The 21,478-nt window shown below is 44.0% G+C and overlaps 1 protein-coding gene across 12 annotated transcripts in view; it reads left to right on the top strand.

The window, feature by feature from the left end:
• Positions 1-21,478, top strand: part of PARD3 (par-3 family cell polarity regulator) — a 613,817-nt gene that overhangs the window by 385,486 nt on the left and 206,853 nt on the right. For all 12 annotated transcript variants that reach the window (XM_056519476.1, XM_056519478.1, XM_056519469.1 and 9 more), the window contains one exon: positions 14,780-14,993. In XM_056519476.1, the coding sequence (XP_056375451.1) occupies positions 14,780-14,993 (214 nt within the window). The remainder of the gene's footprint in view (positions 1-14,779; positions 14,994-21,478) is intronic.

Raw genomic sequence — 21,478 nt, 5'->3', positions numbered from 1 at the left:
AACAGCATGAAAAGCCAAATTAGGCGAGTATTCGCGATCCCCAAGATAGGAGACCTGCATACACTGAACATGGAAAGAAGGAACAGAGCCATGTAAACAAGAGAAATAATAAAAAGGGGGGGGGGGGAGAAGAAAAAAGAAAAGCAGCCATAGTGAGAAGGAAGACAAAAGTGTAGAGAAGGGAAAGTAGGAAGAAACATGGACGGACAGGGGGAAACACACTGGAAACAATAAGGGGGGGGGGGGGGGGGAGGACACAGGGACATCCAAGGAAGGGAAGGAAGAGGGGGAAGGGGAAGGTATGCTCTAAGGGGGAGGACAAGCATCTCAAGGGGGGGCCTAGGGAGCAGGGGTAAACAGTGCTCCGTATCCAGGTGAAGACTGGAACGTCAACCAGTCAAACCACGTCTTCGTGTAGTGATCATTCTCCGCAGGGGTAAGGGCCACCAATTCCTCCATTCTTTGAGTGAGCGCAATTTCAGCCAGCCATTCACTAATCGTGGGAGGTTCAATAGACCTCCACCTGTGGGGAATAACCGTACGTGCTGCTTGAAGCATGTAACTAAGGAGGGATTTTTGAAAGAAACTGGCAGACATTGGAAGATGGGACAGTAAAGCAGCTTCCGGAGAACTAGAGATAGTTAGTTTTGTCACCTCCCGAGTCACCCTAAGAACCGTGGACCAGAAGGATGACAATTTGGGGCATGCCCACCATATGTGTGACATGGTGCCCACCGAGTCCCCACATTGCCAGCATGAGTCAGGAACCATAGGGAACCAACCATGAAGTTGGACCGGTGTGCGGTACCAGCGGGAAAGCACTTTATAATTCGTCTCTTGAGCCTTGCACGCTACCACCGATTTATGAGATAGCTGAAAACACTTAGCCCATTGGGCCGGGGTTAGTGTTAAGCCCAGTTCCTGTTCCCATGCTGCACAATATGTAGGCAAGGCGGAATGATAGCGAGAAAGCAGAATGCGATATAGAAAACCAATAGTGTGTGGGGGTACCGGGGTTGCTAGACATAGCTTCTCGAATGTGGTCAGGTCTCTATGCAATATCGCATATCGCTTAACCGAGGTATAAAAATGTTGGAGCTGCGTATAAATAAAAAGGCCACTGCCTTCGGAGGACCTGTGCCGCACAAGAGAAGCCATGGGCAGCAACGCAGCAGAGGAGAGTACATCAGGGACCTTCAGTAGACACCTGGGGGACATACCCGGGGGGAATGCAGGGTTACCTGTCACAGGGAGCATGGGTCCGTTACGGTCGATCAAAGAATCCCTCAACCTCCGGTCACAAAGGGCAGTCAGTGTCTGTCGCAAGGTAAAAGATAAAGAGGGCAGGGAGGAGGGAGGCGGGGGCCATGTCCACGGCAGTCCAGCCAACTCTCCTGGGTAGATATCATGTGCCACTCGTACCCAGAGTTTCAATTCAGAATTGTGTAGTAAATCCAACAGTCTGGCGTGCATGGCAGCCAAATAGTATAGACGACAGTCCGGGAGGCCCAGGCCCCCCTCCCCCTTCGGACGGAATAGCACTCTACGGTTAAGCCTCGGTCGCCCCCCGGCCCAGATAAAAGAGCCAAACCTACCATGCACGGTACGCCAATATGAGGCAGATAGGGTGATTGGGATTGTCTGGAGTAAATGCAACAATTTAGGCAAGAGGGTCATCTTTAAGGCGTTCACCCTCCCAAACCAAGAGATGGGTCTGGTCTGCCACCGGTCCAGGTAGGTATTAAACTGGGAAAGAAGTGGGGCAAAATTACGATGATACAAAAGAGATAAGTCCGAAGGGACCACAATCCCTAAATATTTTATGCCTTGGGTCGGCCAAGCGAAAGGGAAATTCCTCCTAAGTAAATCTACCACAGAGAGCGGGAGGGAAACGTTCAAAGCCTCAGATTTAGACACATTAATTTTAAAATTAGACCATTTCCCAAATTCGGACACCACGGACATCAAGGAGGGGAGTGAAACATGAGGGTTGGTAACGTAGACCAATAGGTCGTCAGCAAAGGCCGAGCACTTATACTCAGCATCTCCAATCCTAACCCCCGAGATGTCCGGATTGCTACGGATAGAGGCCAGGAGATGCTCCATAACTAATACATATAAGAGGGGAGATAAGGGGCAACCCTGGCGAGTACCATTATGTATGGAAAAAGAGGGGGAAAGATATCCGTTAATCCGCAACCTAGCTGAAGGAAGCCGATATAGGGACATAATTTTAGTTGTGAGGACCGGACCCAGACCGATAGCACCCAGAACCTCCCTGAGGGACGACCACGAAATGCGGTCAAACGCTTTTTCAACGTCAAGGGATAGAATCATTAAGGGGATCTTTCTGGATTGGTCAAAGTGCATAATATCTAAGGTTTTTAAAGTGTTGTCGCGTGCTTCCCTCCCCGGAACAAAGCCAACCTGATCAGGGTGAATCAACTGAGGCAAAGAAGACCCCAACCTATTCGCAATCAATTTAGAGAACAGCTTAAGGTCCAGATTCAATAAGGAAATGGGCCTATAGCTGGAGCAGAGCTGTGGATCCTTGTCAGGTTTGGAAGCACTGCTACGTGGGCCATAGTAGATTGGGAGGGAAAGGGGCATTCGGGGCCCACTGCATTAAATGCGACTATCAGTAAAGGGGCCAGCCGCTCCCCAAATTTCCTATAAAATGCTGCAGTATACCCATCTGGGCCCGGGCTCTTACCCCCCGGTAGAGAGGAAATAACCCCAAGGAGCTGTTCCACTGTGAATGGGGCATCAAGTTCAGCTGACACCTCAGCAGACAGTGCAGGGAGCCCAGGTCGAGGGAAAGAGACAGGGTCAGGGCGGGCAGCGGCAGGTAGACTATATAAATCAGTATAAAATTGGCAAAACTCCTCTGCTATTTCCGGGGTAGTATGAACCTTCTCACCAGAGTGCCGTTTAACACACGGGATATGGGTCGTGGCTATGCGTTCCCTGAGGGCCCTGGCGAGCATACGCCCACTCTTATTCCCGAATTCGGAGAACTTACTTCGGCATAAGTGCAAGGCCCGTCTGGAAGAGGCGTCCAAGAGACGTCTAGCCTCCCGACGCGCCAACATCAGGTCACCCAACACAGAAGTAGAGAGAGCCCATTTATGAGCCAAAGAATATTCCCCATCTGAGAGGAGGTCACCCAGGGGAGTGCGTTATGTTGTACGAGAATATAATCAATTCTGCTATAGGAATTGTGGGAGGGCGAATAGAAGCTAAAGTCCTTATCCGTTGGGTGGAGCAGGCGCCAAACATCGCAGAGTTGCAGCAGCGCGAAGGTCCGCTTAAGGCGTTTAATAGCAGTATAGGAAATAGAGGAATGCTCCGATGAGTTATCTAGGACCGGGTCTAAGGTAAGGTTGAGGTCCCCACAGAGAATGAGTGTGCCTCGGAGAAGTGGCATGACCTCATCCACTAACTGCAGCAAAAAGCAATTTGGTTAACATTTGGGGCATAGACATTCAGCAAAGTAACCTCGTGACCACCTATCAGGAGTGAAAGAAGCACATATCTAGCATCAGAGTCAATCCTACAGTTCAGGACCTGGTGAGGGAGGGATTTATGAACAGCAATCGCCGTCCCACAGGACCTGGAGGGAGGATTATCAGCACAATACCATGTAGTGTAGTGTGGATGTTTGAGGGAGGGAGCATGTCCTACCTTGAAGTGGGTTTCTTGAAAAGAAACCAACTGCACTTTCTGTTTATGGAAATGGTGAAGCACCTGGGATCGCTTTTCTGGAGTTTTCAGCCCCTTGGCATTATATGTAGCAATCTTAAGATCCGCCCCAGACATAATGGGAGATAAAAGTGATAATTAGCAAGTCAGAAGTATGCAATCCCCAGGAGACCAGGGCCGGGGAGGAAGGGGACACACAAGGGGCAGTGGGGACACAAGAAGGGAAAACCACAGGGAGTGAAGACACTAGACAGGCGAGGAAGGGGAAGACACCCAACAAACAGAAAGAGAAAAAAAAAAAACGGAAGAGGAGCTTTGGGGGGGGGGAAAGAAATATAAGTAAAGAGTAGAGAAGACCAGAGTGGAAACAGCAGTAGAAGACAGAAAACAAACTACTGCCGCAGTATCTTAAGAAATAACACACTAACAGCAAGAACCCAAGGCACTTAGACCCTAGGGCTCGCAACCTATGAGGGGGAGGAGTAAGTCAGACTACAAAGACACAATAGAGGAGCTCCCTCTACCACTCTCAAAGAAAATTAGTAGAGAAAAAACGTGAACCCCTACCGGAATAGGAAAGGGGGCGGGGACAGAAAGGAGTAAGGTCAGAAACAGGAAGAAGAGCAGGAGACACAGGAAAACTGTATCAGCACAATTATGAAAACTGCAATACAGTGCAAACAGCACAATAGATAGCACTCAAGTGTACCCACGTCCAACACCCACTCCCACCAGGACTCTCAATTAGATGGTAATACGGTGCAAACAACATAAGAGTTATCACACAATTGTTCCAACGTTCGACATCCACGCCAACCAGTTCACTTAGGCCTCGGAGAGGAGCCATCAGGATGATGTTGTAGAGATACGCGGGCGTCCCTTCGGGGAGGACCTCTCGGAGGGAGACCAGTTCTTGACGTCTTTGCAGGAGGCGAAACCAGTCCCCGGGGGGTGCGCTGCAAAGTGCGTTTGGTGGAGTAAGCCTGCAGCAAAGGCCAATCCGGCAGAGATAGATCGGTAATGCCCAGGTCCTGCAGGAAACTGGGCAGGTCGTCCGGTGATTTCAGGGAGAAAAAGCGTCCATTGTGTTTCACATTAAGAGAAAATGGAAAGCCCTACCGATATTGGATCCCCCGTTCACGGAGGGCAGATAGGAGAGGCTTTAGTGCGGCTCGTTGCGCCAATGTGTGGCGAGAGAGATCTTGATAGAGTTGAATGGGCACGTCCTTATACAAAATCCGCTGGCGGCTTCTAGCATTATAGAGAATGTCCTCCTTCAGTGCATAAAAATGAATCCGGCAAATTACATCCCGGGGATTAGTATCATCAGAGCTGGGGGGTTTCAGGGCCCTGTGAGCCCTGTCCATTTCATTATGCGCATCAGGAGGACGGTCTAAAAGGCCATTGAAGATAGAAGTGAGAGCGACCCACAGTTCATCAGAGGTGACCGCCTCCGGCAGACCCCGTAAACGGATGTTGTTCCGACGACTGCGGTTCTCTAGATCATCAATGTGCTGTTGCAAGGAAAACAATTGGTCTTTGTGGCTATTGACCAAGGATTGTAGAGCTTGGACAGAGGTAGAGGTAGAGTCATGAGCAGTTTCCACCACAGAGACCCTGGTCGTAAGAGTAGATAGTTCAGAACGAAATTGCGCAAACTCCTGTTTGCATTCCTGCACAATTGTATTAGCAAGATTAGAAATGTCCGCCTTAGTGGGGAGACTCCGAACCAGAGACTGGAGATCCGCCAGAGTTATTGGAGTGGATGGAGGCTGGGTGCCCTGCAGGGCAACCTGGGGGCCATGCAAGGTCTCAGGGAGGAGGCCAGGTGGATTCTGCATGGAGTAGCTCATATGAAACACTGAAGGAGTAGAGTCCAGGCTACAAGCAGGAGGAGCAGAAGGTGGTAAGTCCGCAGCAGCCCTGGGTGTGCTACAATCAGGCCCCTCAGGATGCGCCAGAGGATCAGGGGGGGGGGGGAGAGTGATCAGCCCCCACATCTGGAGATAACACCGGTGCCTCAAACCAGGGGGACCCCGAGGACCACTGCGGGGATTGGGCCTGCACCGGATCAGGGGGATGCAAGGGAGGTCCCAGAGCCATGCTAATCCCAGGGGACCCGGCCGGCAGCAGTGTCACGGAGGTGGGCTGTGCACTAGGAGAAGAGGCGCTCAGCATGGTGCCCACTGGATGAGGAGGAGAAGGCCCAATCGGAGGCTGCAGCTGTGGTAGTGGAGGGGTTAAACTACCAGGGGCTGAGGCCTCAGAGGAGTATGCTCCCACAGTGGAGCAGTGAGCGAGGGCCGAGCAGCCTCAGGGGTCAGATGCGGAGTATGCTGACTCACCCTCCGGAGCTCCGGGCTCGCGGCGTGTTCCGGCGGCAGCACAACCCCAGGAAGGCGAGGAGACAGTCGGGCAGTGCGCGGCGACTCCGCAGCAGCAGTCGGGACCTCCAGCAGCGGTGCAGGTACGGGTCCCTCACGATCTCCGGCAGCGGATGATGTAGGAGGAGATTTAGGTGCAGGATGAGAGAGGCAGAGCTCCGGTGCAGGGCCTTCCAAAATGGCACCCGGCAAAGCCGACCGAGGCGCAGATCCTGAGCGGAGGTTCTGGGAGCGGGTGAAATAGCTCTCCAGGTCCATCTGAGGGGTCAGAGGTGTTGAGGCCGGCTTCTTCTTCCCTCTCCTGTGAGTTTTCCCCATTAAATCCAGCAGGGTGAGCAGGTTCTGTAAGCGGCAAGCAGGAGCTCTAACTAGCACGTCCTCACACGGCCATGAGCAGACCACGCCCCCTGTTTTTTCTTTTTTTATGCATTGTGGCCAATAGCCAGGTATGCCAGTGTATGGGTATACATTGGATGTATCAGGGAATCCTCCTGCCATAGACTAGACTTGGTGTGAACAGAACCTTAAAGTGTAACTCTGATCACAAGGCGGCAGCAGGATATCTGTTTAAATCTCCCAGCATCTACGTGCCCATGACTACATGACTACATAGACTTATCTGCTACACTTGAAAATTAGGAATGATTAAGAGAATGAAAATACATGTACTTTGCCAAAATGGGGAGTTAGGTTGTTCCCAGTCGACACTGACACCATGTCTAGAAACTGCACATGCCTGGCTGAGCCTTTGCGTCCATGCATGAAGGGGGTGTAACTCCATGCTACTTATGTGCCATGCTGCCTCCACACTCTGCTGTGCCTTCTCCACGTCTATGAGTGTGACCCCTTAATCCACCTTTGGATCAGATGCAGTAATTGCATTGTACATTTTTCCATAATTGCGGTATGTGATATTGCCAATAATAGATTCCACGCTAATGTCGGCATGTGAAATTCCTTTTGACTGCAGACTCTCCCCTGCCCAGAGAGAGCTATTCATTGTGTCCTAGAGTCCCAGCTGGATACGAAACGAGAAAAGCGCCAACCTGGCATGTGGAGTCCTTTTGGATACGCAATGCTGAAAAAAAATATATAATAGCCCTTCTCCAGAAGCTTGTTCTCCGGTACCATCTCTTGCAGGTAGTCTTCCTGCAAGTCAAGACTTAAGACCTTGAGTCTTGAAACATGACTGGGGGTTACAATCTAAGCTGAAATCTCCTCTGAAAGGAAGATTTACCCGTCTGCAGACAACAATTATCCCTGATCTCTTCTTTCTGAAGGAGACCTACTTTGCATATTATTACTCAGGTACTACCCTGCCTACAAGCTTAGTAATTGTTTGCAATAAATTAGAATATGGCCTTCCCTAGAAGGTTACCTTGTTTTTCCTGTTTTCTGTCATTCCTAGTACCAACGCTTTTTACCCATTCTTTTATATGTTGGGTTTTTCGTGGGATCCTTAATAGTAATGAGGCACATCACTATCTTATATAGTGTCTCAAATATAAAGTTCCCTTAAAGGGGTACTTTGCCCCTAGACATCTTATCCCCTATCCAGAGGATAAGTGATAGGATGTCTGATCGCGGGGATCCTGCAGCTGGGACCCCACAACCTCTGTGCAGCACCCGCCGTTCATTTAGAACGCTGGATGCGGGCGTTGTGACCACGTCCCTCCATGAAGTCACGCCATGCCTCCTCAATGCAAGTCTATGGGAGGGGAGTGATAGTGATAGTGGTAGTGATGTCATGGCCGCCCGCTCCAAGCGTTCGGGCAAAATGTTCAGAATGTTTGGGCAGCATAGTACCCCTTTAAGCTCATACCATAAATACCATGTTCTATTCTTAAATGTTTCCTTTGTGTTGACTTTCAGATAAAGCATAATCTTTTTATGACCAGCTTGGCCATACTTTTTCCTTAGGCTATGTTCACATCAGCCTTTGGGAGCTCCGTTTGTTGATTACAATGTTATAATGACAGGACTTTAGTAGAGAAAAAAAATCCTGCAAAATAAAGGAACCAATGAACCCTATTCAAAGTAAATGGGCCCAGCTGGTGCCCACACTCTGTCCATCTCTGTTATCAGCATCTGTAATGGAGTCCGAATGGAGCTCCCTATTGCTGATGTGAACATAGCCTTAACGTGCTGCAGTAAAAATCCAAGCATTTATAGAATGACAAGAACAAATGAGTGTCCTGCTGTGTGATATATGGGTCTATAGTTAATATACAATATTTATAGAAAATATGACACTCTTTATGTGAATTATTTGTAAAGCAATAATTGTAGCAGCATGTCTGCACTCAGGAAATGAAGCTATTTGATTTCTCCCTTCCAAGTCATTTGTATGTGCCGGGTAAGAAAGGAAAATAAAAATCTGCCTTTATTACTATTGGACATGACAGTGGTGAACCCCAGATGAAGAAATGTAAGGCCGAGCTCTCACACTGTGTTAGCTATGAATTGTGATATGCATTATTAAAGCCTTGGGCAGATCATCTAAGGAATATGGGAACCCAGATACATTTAGGCCACATATGTTGCAGATTTGCAATTAAGTGCAGTAGCATACTAGTGAATGTGGAAAAAGAAAAGTACACCAAGATGCCATGTATTACTAAGGCTGGGTTCACACCACATGTTTGCAATACAGTTTCCATATACGTTTTCAATTTGAAAACCGTACGGAACTGTATTAAAACCGTATGCATCGACTCTCCATTGACTCTCCATTGAAAATGGTATGCCAAAAGATGCATCAGGTTGTGTCCGTTTTGCATCCTGTACGGTTTTGTCAGTTTTTTTCCCATACCCAAAACCGTATTGAAACATGTTTTTTTTTTATTTTTTTTAAACTATGGAGTCAATGGGAACCGTACAGAATTGTATGTGCGCATGGTTCCATCCGGTTTTTGACTTTGCACAGTTTTTTCTTGAAATTTCAATCAAACAAGAGAAACTTTATTCATAATGGAGTGAAAAGTTAAAAACTTATAAGATTTTTATCTTTAAAAACGGATGCAACGGGACATCATTCTTCAAACCGTGTACGGATTAAAATTTGTATACATGTTTTGATACAGTTTAGTCAGGTTTTGAGGAATCAGATTTTTTACTCAAAACCTGATACGGGAACTGTATTGCAAAAACGTGGTGTGAACCCAGCCTAAGTTTACACTGAGCAGATTGGTTGCTAAAAAATTGTGGTTAAATGCATGAGAGTAAGATTTGTCAAAATCCATGTGCATGGTTTAGAAACAAACCCAATTTAGCATTATAAGGGCCCATTCACACTACAGATTATTTTTGAGCTGAGAAATGCGGAGAAAAGTACAGCAGCCTGTTTTCAATGGGATTCTGCTGCACCGTGCACACTATGGAATTTCTGCAGTGGAAAATTCCGCCATGGAAATTCAAATTCTGGACTCTAAAAGAATGAAGATGTACAATCTTTCAGCAGAATGCATCAATGGAGAAGTCGCGGAGCAGTCCTAGCCCTGATTGATATCCTGCATATGGATTATTTGCCTCAAAATTTTTTTGGGCTTATATTCTGTAGTTAGAATTGTCACTAAAATGTTTACATTTTCTGCTACAAATATATATTTTTTATATATTATATATATTTACGTGGACAGTCCCCCACCCCTCCAAATAAAAAAATAAAAAAAATTGCTGCAAAATCAGCATGTAACATGTATTGGCACAAATGTTGTGTCCTGCCAGTTGTATAAATGGCTGCCAGGCCACACATACTGCACAGTAACAGCCAAGAAAGGTTATACATATGTTGCCTCTGTTGTACCTTCTGGCACAGTTTTTCTTTTTATCTTTTTTTTGAGGAATAATTTTGTTATGCCCTGATTGTATCTACTACCTCAACAGGCAATACCCAGTCCCATCTAGAGCCAATGAACAGCTCTTCAGAATGGGGTAGGTGATTTACCAATAAAGATTCCACTGATAAATACATTACATCTAGACTATAAGATACTTGTCTGTCTTCCTATAACAGATGCAGACAGGTCCCACCTGAACAGTACATTGGATTGGGGTATGTTCAGAGATCCTAAATACTATTTGTTCCTTCCCCGTTTGCACTGGTCAAGATTGTGTCATTTCTTTTCCGCACATTGGTGTTTCCGGTGATCCTTCACTTTTTTTTACATTTATTTTTTCTGGTGATACAATAGTCTTATGTGAACATATATGTTACATAGGATTATTATTCAAAAAAAAATTGCACTTTAGACAACGTAAGGTGGTAGAACAGGAAAGAACATTAGATTGCAAAAAGTTTGTTGTATAAGTTGTCAGAATATAATTAAACCTTTTGGTTTATGTTCACACGTTCAGGTTTTTGATTGCAATTATGGGATACAAAACCACAAATGGATTTGAAAAAAAGTTGTCTTTATACTTCATTCACTTCCTCCATTCATGATGTGTTCCTTGCTTTATATTTACAAAATTTCAATTAAAAACCTGAACATGTGAACACACCCTTAGCTGTAATGTTGACGGTTTCTGTCTGGATCATCCAAATGTTTTTAATGTTTTAACAGCTTCTGATAGGTCACTGGTTGTCAAGGTTCTCCATAGACTGAATTTGCATTGTGTTTAGACTCTTGACCACTCGATGCTGAAAAACATCATTGTAGACTTAAATTTAAAGGGGTACTCCACAGGAAAACATTTTCTTTTAAATCAACTGGTGCCAGAAAGTTAGATTTGTAAATGACTTCTATTAACCCCTTAAGGACGCAGGACGTAAATGTACGTCCTGGTGCGGTGGTACTTAACGCACCAGGACGTACATTTACGTCCTAAGCATAACCGCGGGCATCGGAGCGATGCCCGTGTCATGCGCGACTGATCCCGGCTGCTGATCGCAGCCAGGGACCCGCCGGCAATGGCCGACGCCCGCGATCTCACGGGCGTCCGCCATTAACCCCTCAGGTGCCGGGATCAATACAGATCCCGGCATCTGAGGCAGTGCGCGATTTGAATGAATGATCGGATCACCCGCAGCGCTGCTGCAGGGATCCGATCATTCATAACGCCGCACGGAGGTCCCCTCTCCTTCCTCCGTCCGGCTCCCGGCGTCTCCTGCTCTGGTCTGTGATCGAGCAGACCAGAGCAGGAGATGACCGATAATACTGATCTGTTCTATGTCCTATACATAGAACAGATCAGTATTAGCAATCATGGTATTGCTATGAATAGTCCCCTATGGGGACTATTCAAGTGTAAAAAAAAATTTTAAAAAATGTAAAAGTAAAAAAAAGTGAAAAATCCCCTCCCCCAATAAAAAAGTAAAACGTCCGTTTTTTCCTATTTTACCCCCAAAAAGCGTAACATTTTTTTTTTTATAGACATATTTGGTATCGCCGCGTGCGTAAATGTCCGAACTATTAAAATAAAATGTTAATGATCCCGTACGGTGTTAACGGCGTGAACGAAAAAAAAAAAAAGTCCCAAATTCCTACTTTTTTAATACATTTTATTAAAAAAAAATTATAAAAATGTATTAAAAGTTTTTTATATGCAAATGTGGTATCAAAAAAAAGTACATATCATGGCGCAAAAAATGAGCCCCCATACCGCCGCTTATACGGAAAAATAAAAAAGTTAGAGGTCATCAAAATAAAGGGATTATAAACGTACTAATTTGGTTAAAAAGTTTGTGATTTTTTTTAAGCACAACAATAATATAAAAGTATATAATAATGGGTATCATTTTAATCGTATTGACCCTCAGAATAAAGAACACACATCATTTTTACCATAAATTGTACGGCGTGAAAACGAAACCTTCCAAAATTAGCAAAATTGCGTTTTTCGTTTTAATTTCCCCACAAAAATAGTGTTTTTTGGTTGTGCCATACATTTTATGATATAATGAGTTATGTCATTACAAAGGACAACTGGTCGCGCAAAAAACAAGCCCCATACTAGTCTGTGGATGAAAATATAAAAGAGTTATGATTTTTAGAAGGCGAGGAGGAAAAAATGAAAACGTAAAAATTAAGTTGCCTGAATCCTTAAGGCCAAAATGGGCTGAGTCCTTAAGGGGTTAAAAAATAATCTTAATCCTTCCAGTACTTTTCAGCTGATCTATACTACAGAGGAAGTTCTTTTCTTTTTGAATTTCTAACCACAAGTGCTCTCTGCTGACACCTCTGTCCATGTCAGCAGAGAGCACTGTGGTCAGACAGAAAATTAATTCAAAAAGAAAATAACTTCCTGTGGAGCATACAGCAGCTGATAAATACTGGAAGGATTAAGATTTTTTTAGTAGAAGTAATTTACAAATCTGTTTAACTTTCTGGCGCCAGTTGACTTAAAAGAAAATGTTTTCCAGTGGAGTATCCTTTAAGGGGTAGTCCATCCAAAAATCATCTTATCCCCTATCAACAGGATAGGGGATAAGTGTCTGATCACAGGGTGTCCAACTGCTGAGACCCCCCCACGATCACCCGCGCTCTATTCTATTCTTTTCTATGGGAACACCGGAAATGTCAGAGTACAGCACTCTGGTCTCTTAGGGGCTCCCACAGAGAATGAATGGAGCGCGTTCTGTCTGTAGCACACATTCTCTCAAAGAACTGGGGTGCCGGACGGTAGATCATAGGGGATCCCAGCAATCAGACATTCATCCCCAACCTTGTGGATGGGGGATAAGTTGTTTTTTGCCGGCCTGCTCCTTTAATTTGTTAATTTGATCTACTACTACAACACTTAAATCTCCTGTAGTTTAGCAGAGTCAAACTTGGATCACTATAGAGCCCTCTGGTGGTTTACATTTGGTTAAGTTGAATCATATTGTGGGGGGCAAAAATGTGTCCATATTATGGCCGTCCTAAAGCATCCAACCTTACAGTAAATTCAGCCCAATAGATATAATGATCTCTTATTGCTGTACTCCTATCCAAGGCTGAATTCATCTACAAGGCAGCCTAGGAAGCATCTGTCTGTGGGCAACTAATGGTTGGGACCAGATTTTTTACTATATAAAAATGATCCTTCTTCTATTAAGATAAAATCACATTAAGAGCATTAATTGCCTCCAAATAATACTTTATCAGGTACCTCTACGTCTCATCTGGAATCCATGAACAGTTCTGCAGACTGTGGTAGGTTATTTAATTGCCGAGGAGTGCACTTATGGTACTTGCACATTTTTTTTCTGCCGCTGTGTTGTCACGGAAAAATGCCACATTTGGCTCATACACTGGTGTTGGGTGGAGGTTCACGTCGGAACATTGTAAAGTTGGAGATAAGTGAAGTAGCGATGATACCTTTATTGACTAACTGAGAGGATATAGATCGCAAGCTTTCAAGACCTCTTAGGTCCCGAAAGGACCTAAGAGGTCTTAAAAGCTTGCAATCTATATCCTCTCAGTTAGCCAATAAAGGTATCATCGCTACTCCACCTATCTCCTATAGTTCTAAGTCTAACCTGGTACCAACTCTCGTAAAGTTGACACTAGTAACCGATAACTTAATGTCAATACTACATGAGAGACTAACTATGTAATACTACTTAAGAGACTATCTAACTCCATGTAATACTTTGCCAGGTGGTAATAAAACACTCGCTGAGCAAAAGAATGGGTCATTGGAGCATGGTAGGTGGGAACCACCCTTGACCATAAGAACACTTGTGGAAACATATCTTCTAGTCTTTTACAATGTGTGTTTTTTTTATTTTATTTTTTGCACTAAAGGGTTTATGGTTTACTTTACTTGGCTTTGTTGTAACTTACACTAGTAGTACCAGTGGTCCGTACATTTGGTGCCAGATCTTTACTCATATTAGTTCTCCTCAAGAGGAACGAGAATGTTGTCTAGTAAACCAGCTGGATATCCCCATCTCCTCTAGCCTCTAGGAACAAGAGCCCCAAAATTAAACAGCACCTGTCATCAAACAATATTTTCTAAACTAACTCAGATTATGTTCCCTATCTCCCCCTAACACCCCTTCTGCCCTTAAAAAACAATTTCCCCCAGCTTCAAAAAGCTGTGTATCATACCTTTCCCCTTGCTCACGTTTTGTGAGCTCCCGGCAGGAGAAAGTGGGCGTTCCCCAGCAGGTGTGACATCACTGAAGCCTATGAGAGCTGTGCCTCGCCTTGCCCCGCACACACTTCCTGAGTTTGGTCTCCAGCCAGGCCGGGAGTAGACCAAACTAATTGCAGGGAACAGAACAGAGCCACCTAGTGGCCATTTTTTAAATCACATTAAAAACATATAAAGGTTGAGAATTTTAACAGCAAAGTGTCTTATAATGACATAAGGATCAATATATTAAAAGTTTAGTTTGGTGACAGGTACTCTTTAAGATCTGGTTTTAAAGATGGGACATATACTTTCCACAGTGTTTTCCATCACGTGTCTTTCCATCACGTGTCTTTTTTTCGATACCACAAGCCCTATTGTGCCTGGACAGTCTTGTCTTGGTCTACTGGGAGTTGTTGTTTTGCACCAGCTGGAAAGCACTGGTAGTTACCCCTGCACAGCACTGCAGAGACTTCAGGAGAGTTAATATGAATACTTTTTCCCATGGTGTTTTGCCAATTGTCCCAAACTCCATACAGCAGCTGGATTTCACCCAATGAATACTATTACCCTCAGTTGACTTTTACCCAGTCGTGTAGTGTAATGTTCTCCTTATTATTGCTTCTTTCTAGTGGAAGAGGATACAGAAGAGAGTTCCAGATCAGGACGGGAGTCTGTGTCCACTGCCAGCGACCAGCCTTCTCATTCTCTCGAGAGGCAAATCAACGGTTCGGATAAGGCCGATCGCAAAAAGGACAAGGGCGGAAAGGAAAAGAAAAAAGACCGCGATAAGGATAAAAGCAAAGCGAAAAAAGGCATGCTGAAGGGTCTGGGAGACATGTTCAGGTCGGTCAATTGTACAGAATATTGTGTTCTTTTAACACTACCGCTTATACTGGTGTTTCCAAACCAGGGTGCCTCCAGCTGTGGAAAAACTGCAACTCCCAGCAAGTCTTGCAACAGCTGGAGGCATCCTGGATGGAAAACACTGGCTGTTACATTTCTGCAACAGAAATCGCACACTGTGAATCAAGTCTGTGCAGTCCGTCACAATTTATTTGGAAATTACCTTATTATGAACGAACGCACAATGCTGATGTAAACAGAGCCTTTACCATTTCAGTATATTTTTTTTCCTTCCATCGATTGCCATTTTCCTCAGTAAAAGGAGATCTCGGGGATAGAAAAAACGCAATCCTCCACCCGGCGACCCAGCTCCAAGATTGAAAAAGATTGAATAAATGCAGGGATCCCCAGCCTGACGCCCCAGGTCTCCTAAATGGGGCATGTGGACCACTGCACTGAGCCCCCTTAATGCATCTATATGGGAGGGCCAGAACGCTGCACCCGGGAATCTCTCGCTCTCCCATAGAGCTTCATGGCAGGCGTTCTTTCACATAGCACCCATCTCTCCTTCTAAATGGAGCATGTCAACCACCTCACGAAGCAGTAGTTGACATGCTCCATTTAGGAAGAGAGCCAGGGCACTGCAGCAGTAGGACCCCCGGGATCTGACACTTCTCTCCTATCATAAGGAGAGGGGATAAGTTTTCCTATCCCGGAGTACTCCTTTAAATACAGTACAAACTCTGACAGATCTCTTGAGTATTGCTCGCCATAGCAACAATGTTTCGCAAAACTTTTGATAAACTTTTCGCCGCACGTTCCGCACCCTATAAATGAGATCTATACAACTTCAGCCGTTGTATAGAAATAGATTGAATTCCGCTTTTGACTTTGTTCCTCCCAATACCGACACAACTACTAATCTACATCAGGGCCCTGTCGTTGGAAGGCCTTTCTAATAGCAAGCATTTATTGTGGTGTTCATTAAACATTGATTTCTGCTCTCCTCCTTATTCCACTAAGGCCTTTGTAATGCACTGGATGTGCCTGCTTTAATTGACTGGCTTATCCGCACTGTGTCTTACGTTTACGTGTTTCGCCATGCCCGGCAAAGGACTCCAGCTTGTCAGTGAAATGAGTATAAAAGTAAAGCTGCGGGTCTCTTTTATTTTAACTTCTATATTGTAGCCGAGGTTTTCAGGAGATGTAAGTGCTTCTTCTTGGTGAATTTATAAGCTGTCTTAGGAGGATTGCTTCAGGGCGCAAAAAAAACCTGGAGATGACAAGTATACTGGAGAATGTCTGTCTTTAACAAACTTTTATCCAGACACTGCAGACACTAAATGACTTCATTCACAGAGACACTTTTATTATATATATGTTTTTTTTTTCTCTCGCTCTAATACACTTCCTCCGTACTCTCGCTTTATCTCCGAGTTGGCCAAGTAGGGTCTACAAAGTGTTTGAAGAGAGGGGAGAATACCGGCGGAATAGCAGGTAGCTAAGTGAATTTCCACTTTTCATTTATTCGGTGGTAATGGAAAAGGATCGGGAGGATTTAGGAAAAATAATTACAGGAGTCTGAAAGTCTTATATATCTTTTATATATAAAAAAAAAAAACAACATATGTACTGAGAATCTAATTCGGTGGTCTCCAAACTGTGGACCTTCAGATGTTGCAAAACTACAACTACCAGCATGCTTGGAGTTGTAGTTTTACAACAGCGGTATATCCGCAGTTTGGAAACCACTGATTTACTCCTATCTGTTCTAGTTTTAACCGTAATTGTCATTTCCATTTTAAGTTACAGGACCTTCTGTGTCATGACTTTGGCTGTCAGGGCATGATGGGAGTTGTAGTTTTGCAACAGCTGCTGTAAAGTAATACTTCTGGTCACTGCTCTTTTAGGAACAATATTAAAATAATAGTTCTTAAAATAAATAGAAATAGTTCTTAAAATAAAAATGTATAAGGTTTTATATCTGTGACATGAAAAATATTATATCGATCTGTGTGCATGATCCTTTGTTATCAGAGGATAGCAAGGTCAAGGATAAAGGTCTGGCAGTCCGTTTTCCATATCTCTCTGTTGTCACAATCACAGAGCATGCCTAGATGCCTTTCCCATTCGTATCAGTGAGGTCCATTAAAAAGAAGAAAAAATAAATATGCATACTCGTCTGCCCCTGATCCCTCGCTGCCGCTGTTCTGACGGTGCCCTTTTCTCACGGATCTGCAAAACTACGACTGTGCAGCCATGCTAGGAGCTGTAGTTTTGCAACAACTGGGGACACCCTGGTTGGAAAAACGTTGCAGTAGTAAGTGCCCACTTAGCCACTTGGCCATCTACCGACATATGTGAATCACTGCTCCATCCATTTCCTGCAGCATCGGCAGGTCACAGGAAGAAGAAAATTTCAATGCGGGAGGATTATTTGAAGCTACGTGTTTGACTTACTTGTGGTGTTTTCGAGTAATGTAATTCATTCCTCTGGTCACTGTACTTGACAGCTTTGGCCACCACTCCTCGTGACAACTATCTCTCACTTCTTGCCTTTAGCAAGAAATTACGCGCAATCCACCCCTTCCAAAATAAGAAAAACACTTGTGTGTACATCACAGGAAATTTCCTGGACACAAGCCTTGCTAATCCCCCCTCAATCATTGTTAAAAACAATGCATTATTTAAGTATAACAAAGACAATTTGGAAGAAAGGTTGTTAACCATTTAACGTCCTCTGGATTTTTATCCAAATACAATAAGCACACTACATAGACTTGTGTTCTGCTTTCGGACTGTGCAAATCTTCAATGTGTCATATAACAGTGAGGGTATGGTGGTAAAAAATGTAGATATACTGATTTTGACATTAGATAGAATTATGCTGTAATATATTGCGCCCGGTATAGAACAGTAATAAATACAGATCTGTATTTATTAAAAAGACTTTTTTTTCACCATTAACACTTATCCTCCACAAGATGGTATATAAGTGTCTGTAAGGTGTATGATTGCTTCGGTGTGATCATAAGAACGATGTTGTGAAAGAGAAGATCCCATGTGATTGGTGTGGTGGTCGGGCATGCACGCAGCCACTCCATTCACTCACTATGGGATTGTCAAAGATAGCCGAGCACTGTACACTACGATATCCAGCAGTTCCATAAGCAATGAATGGAGTGGCAGCACATGTGCTGGACCGCCATTCTATTCCAAAGAGAGCTTGGAGTTCCCAGATCATAAGATCATGGGTGGTACTAGCAATTGACTTTGCTGCGTTCTTACACTGATCCCCCCTATACTGTGGTTTAGGGATAAGTATTGATGGTGGAAACTCCTTCAATAAGCTGTTCTCATTGTTTGATCGGTGAGGGTTAAAATGGGGACCTGACCTAATGTCTTGTTCCCTAGGTCCCTGCAGTCTTTTTAAACACTGATTTCTTTGAAATGCCAGGACATTCCGGGACCCTACACCCTGCATCTGTTTCATGCTGCCCGCAGTTTGGACTGCACACTGGACAGCTTTGTGAATTGAAATGGTTGAGTTTTTATTTTCTCTTACATTCCATTATTAAACACACATAAATGTGCATTCAAAATAATGCAGAGATGTGGAGTCATAGGGACTGGCCAGAACAACTAGTCCCCCCCCCCCCCCCACTATAGTTCTTTACATTGTGATGTCTTAACAAATCCTGGCCCCTCTCAGGCTTTAATTAGCAGCAGCAGATTAATATATTACCTGTTACATATTCCATCTCATGCAGAATGTAGTAGGCTGGAGTTGTTGCTGCTCTTCACATTTGTTGTGTGTATTCGAAGCTCCGCTGAAGGCTTCGTTACCATATCATCTCTTAACGATTGCAGCTCAACAATGCAAATGACATGCCAATCAGCTGGCGGATTCCTCACTAAGTCTAATTTATACCGTCCTGACATTCACATAGGAATAACTTCATGGAAAACCAACAATTACATTTTTATTTTATTAAAAATTGAATTCCCCCCCCCCCCATGACCCAAGTTCACAGCTATGGATGCCTAAATGATTATTATTATAGAGTGATTATTATATTTGTTATGCTATTTGTTTATGCATATTTTGTGCTGTAATTATTTTCCGTAACTCTTCTGTTGATCAGATTTTTGGATGCATTATGTATTTATCAGGCTTTTAATTGGTCAGTGAGCTTTCAACAGTGTACATGGGCAGTAGCACCGTTTATGGCCATTATACAAGTTGCATATGGCATTTTTAATACTTTCCCACAGTGAAGGTACCATTTCTAATTCTCAGTTGTCACTGCACACACACCAGAAGAGGGGATACTGCTTCCATATATCTTTATACACACCTTAAAAGAAGCAGCAGTATAGAGTATATTATAGAGCATTACTGAGCAGAGTAGGCTGTGAATCTAGCATCTGTTGACCATATGACTTCTAGAACTCTGATACTTCAGATGACATTACATGTAATGGAATTCCATGCACTTGCTTAGTCTTAGGCACATGGCTAGGTTACCTATTGGAATGTGTGGTTTTCTACTAGAGATACATTCTGATGCATGGCATGTGGATTTATTAATAAACTTCCAATCTAACCTACTGCTTTCAATGTCCTAAGTGCTGGTTTTATGTGGAGTCTGGTTGAGGCCCGGCAGATGATAGCATTTGTAAGCGTTTAAGACTGTCTTCCATAGCTGCTGTCTCCTGCAGAAGCGAGCGCCGTGTACAGCTGGCATGTACCTGGGGAGTATGTGTTTACCGAGATTGCACGACTAAAACTCCAAGGGAACATGTATTCATTTTATAAATGGTGCAATTGATAAACAGAGCAGAATTGTAATAGACATTTTAATATACACAGCCTTCTTATTAAGAACATTAAAGTGACTTGCTCTTGAAAGCCTATTCATTTGATGCACACATTTGAATATTGCTACAAGAACAGGAGGAGAGTGCTTTGTGATAAACAACTTGCTGTAGGAGCGGTTGTATGAGTCTTTATCCAATTGTATTTTATGATTATTTAACTGCACCGGTCCTGATAGACTGGGAAATTGCATTTGTCTCGTGTTCACTCTGTGCCGAGTTGTGCGAGACGTGTCCTCGGCTTCTAAGCTCCTCGCTCTCGCGTAGTCCCTTTTAGTCATTTATTTTAGTGGTGACAGGTGTAAACATACTGGATTTATTTTCATAATAATAACAAATACTGTTGTGGCTCTACAGATCCCCGATCAATTAAGTTACAGCTACATGCAGGAAGGTTTCTCCACACCGGCAAGTGTCTAGAGATGGGTCACTTACTCATCCGTCAAGCTGAGATGACACTGCAGTGAAGAGTGCATTCATAGTTCGCTTTGTAGTATTTTGTCTGGCCAAGAGAAGTTATTGGATTCAGAATATATTGCAGGTTTTTGTTTGATATTATTAAGCTACATTTGATGGCCTGCAGGAATTCGGTAGACATTGCCCTTATATTTTTAGGTCATGGTTGGGTCAGCATGGTCAATGTGTAATAAAGGTAAAATAAGGTGTCCGACTGCCTATGGCAGTGATAAATTTTGTATAAGTGCAGTGTATGTGCACTATATTCCCATTTGTCTGTCTAACAAGTGTCAGGCTAGGATTGCATGGGCCTACCGTCTCCCTATTCAGGATGTGTACACATCCTTTTCTAACTGCTTTTCAGGCTGTGTTGACATCAGTGTTGGGCTCCATTAAGGGGAACTCCTTTCGCTGAGTCTGTTAAAATGACGGGAGTTGATTAACCTTTTATGAATCAACAGACACTACACGAAAACACAATGAGCCCCATTAAAAGTCAATAGGACTCTTTGGTGTCTGTTGTGCAATGGACTATCATGGTCCGTTGTCACTGGATTGGAGCTCCAATACAGATTTGAACCTTGGCGTAATTGTACACACAGGATATATCATCTGTAAGATCAGCAGTGTTCAAGTGCGTAAAAATTTGACATTTGTCATTGGCTCCAATTAGGGCTGTCTTCTGCTAAACCTTTCGAATCTTTATTGCATGTCCCCACCACCCAGCCCCTCTATATTTTACGTACATGGCTCTGTAACTCAGTCAGTTAGAAGCTTAGGATTGGGGAATGAGGGAGGAGACGTGTCAGGTTTTGGCCCTTAAAGGGTCACTCTCATTAAAACTCATTTTTGCTATTGCACTCCTTTATGGTAAATTAAAAAAATATTTCTAATATACTTTGTTTAAAAAAAAAAAAAAAAAGTTTTCTTTGTTTTATTTGTGCTTAAAAAAAGCTCAAGAGCACATTTCCCCCCATCTTATACGCAGACTTTGGACCGAAGTCCAAACACAGGAAGTGCATCCTGGAGTGCTGAGGGGGGTGTGTCCAGCCTCATCCAATCATAGCTCCTCTCACACTTAACTGCCATATGCTGTTGGTTGGGCACACTCCCCCCTCAGCACTCCAGGCTGCACTTCCTGTGTTTGGACT

The sequence above is a fragment of the Hyla sarda genome, chromosome 5, assembly GCF_029499605.1.
Source record: "Hyla sarda isolate aHylSar1 chromosome 5, aHylSar1.hap1, whole genome shotgun sequence".
NCBI classification, from domain to species: domain Eukaryota; kingdom Metazoa; phylum Chordata; class Amphibia; order Anura; family Hylidae; genus Hyla; species Hyla sarda.
The sequence above is the reverse complement of the archived record's forward strand: the minus strand, read 5'-3'. Positions and strand labels throughout refer to the sequence as shown.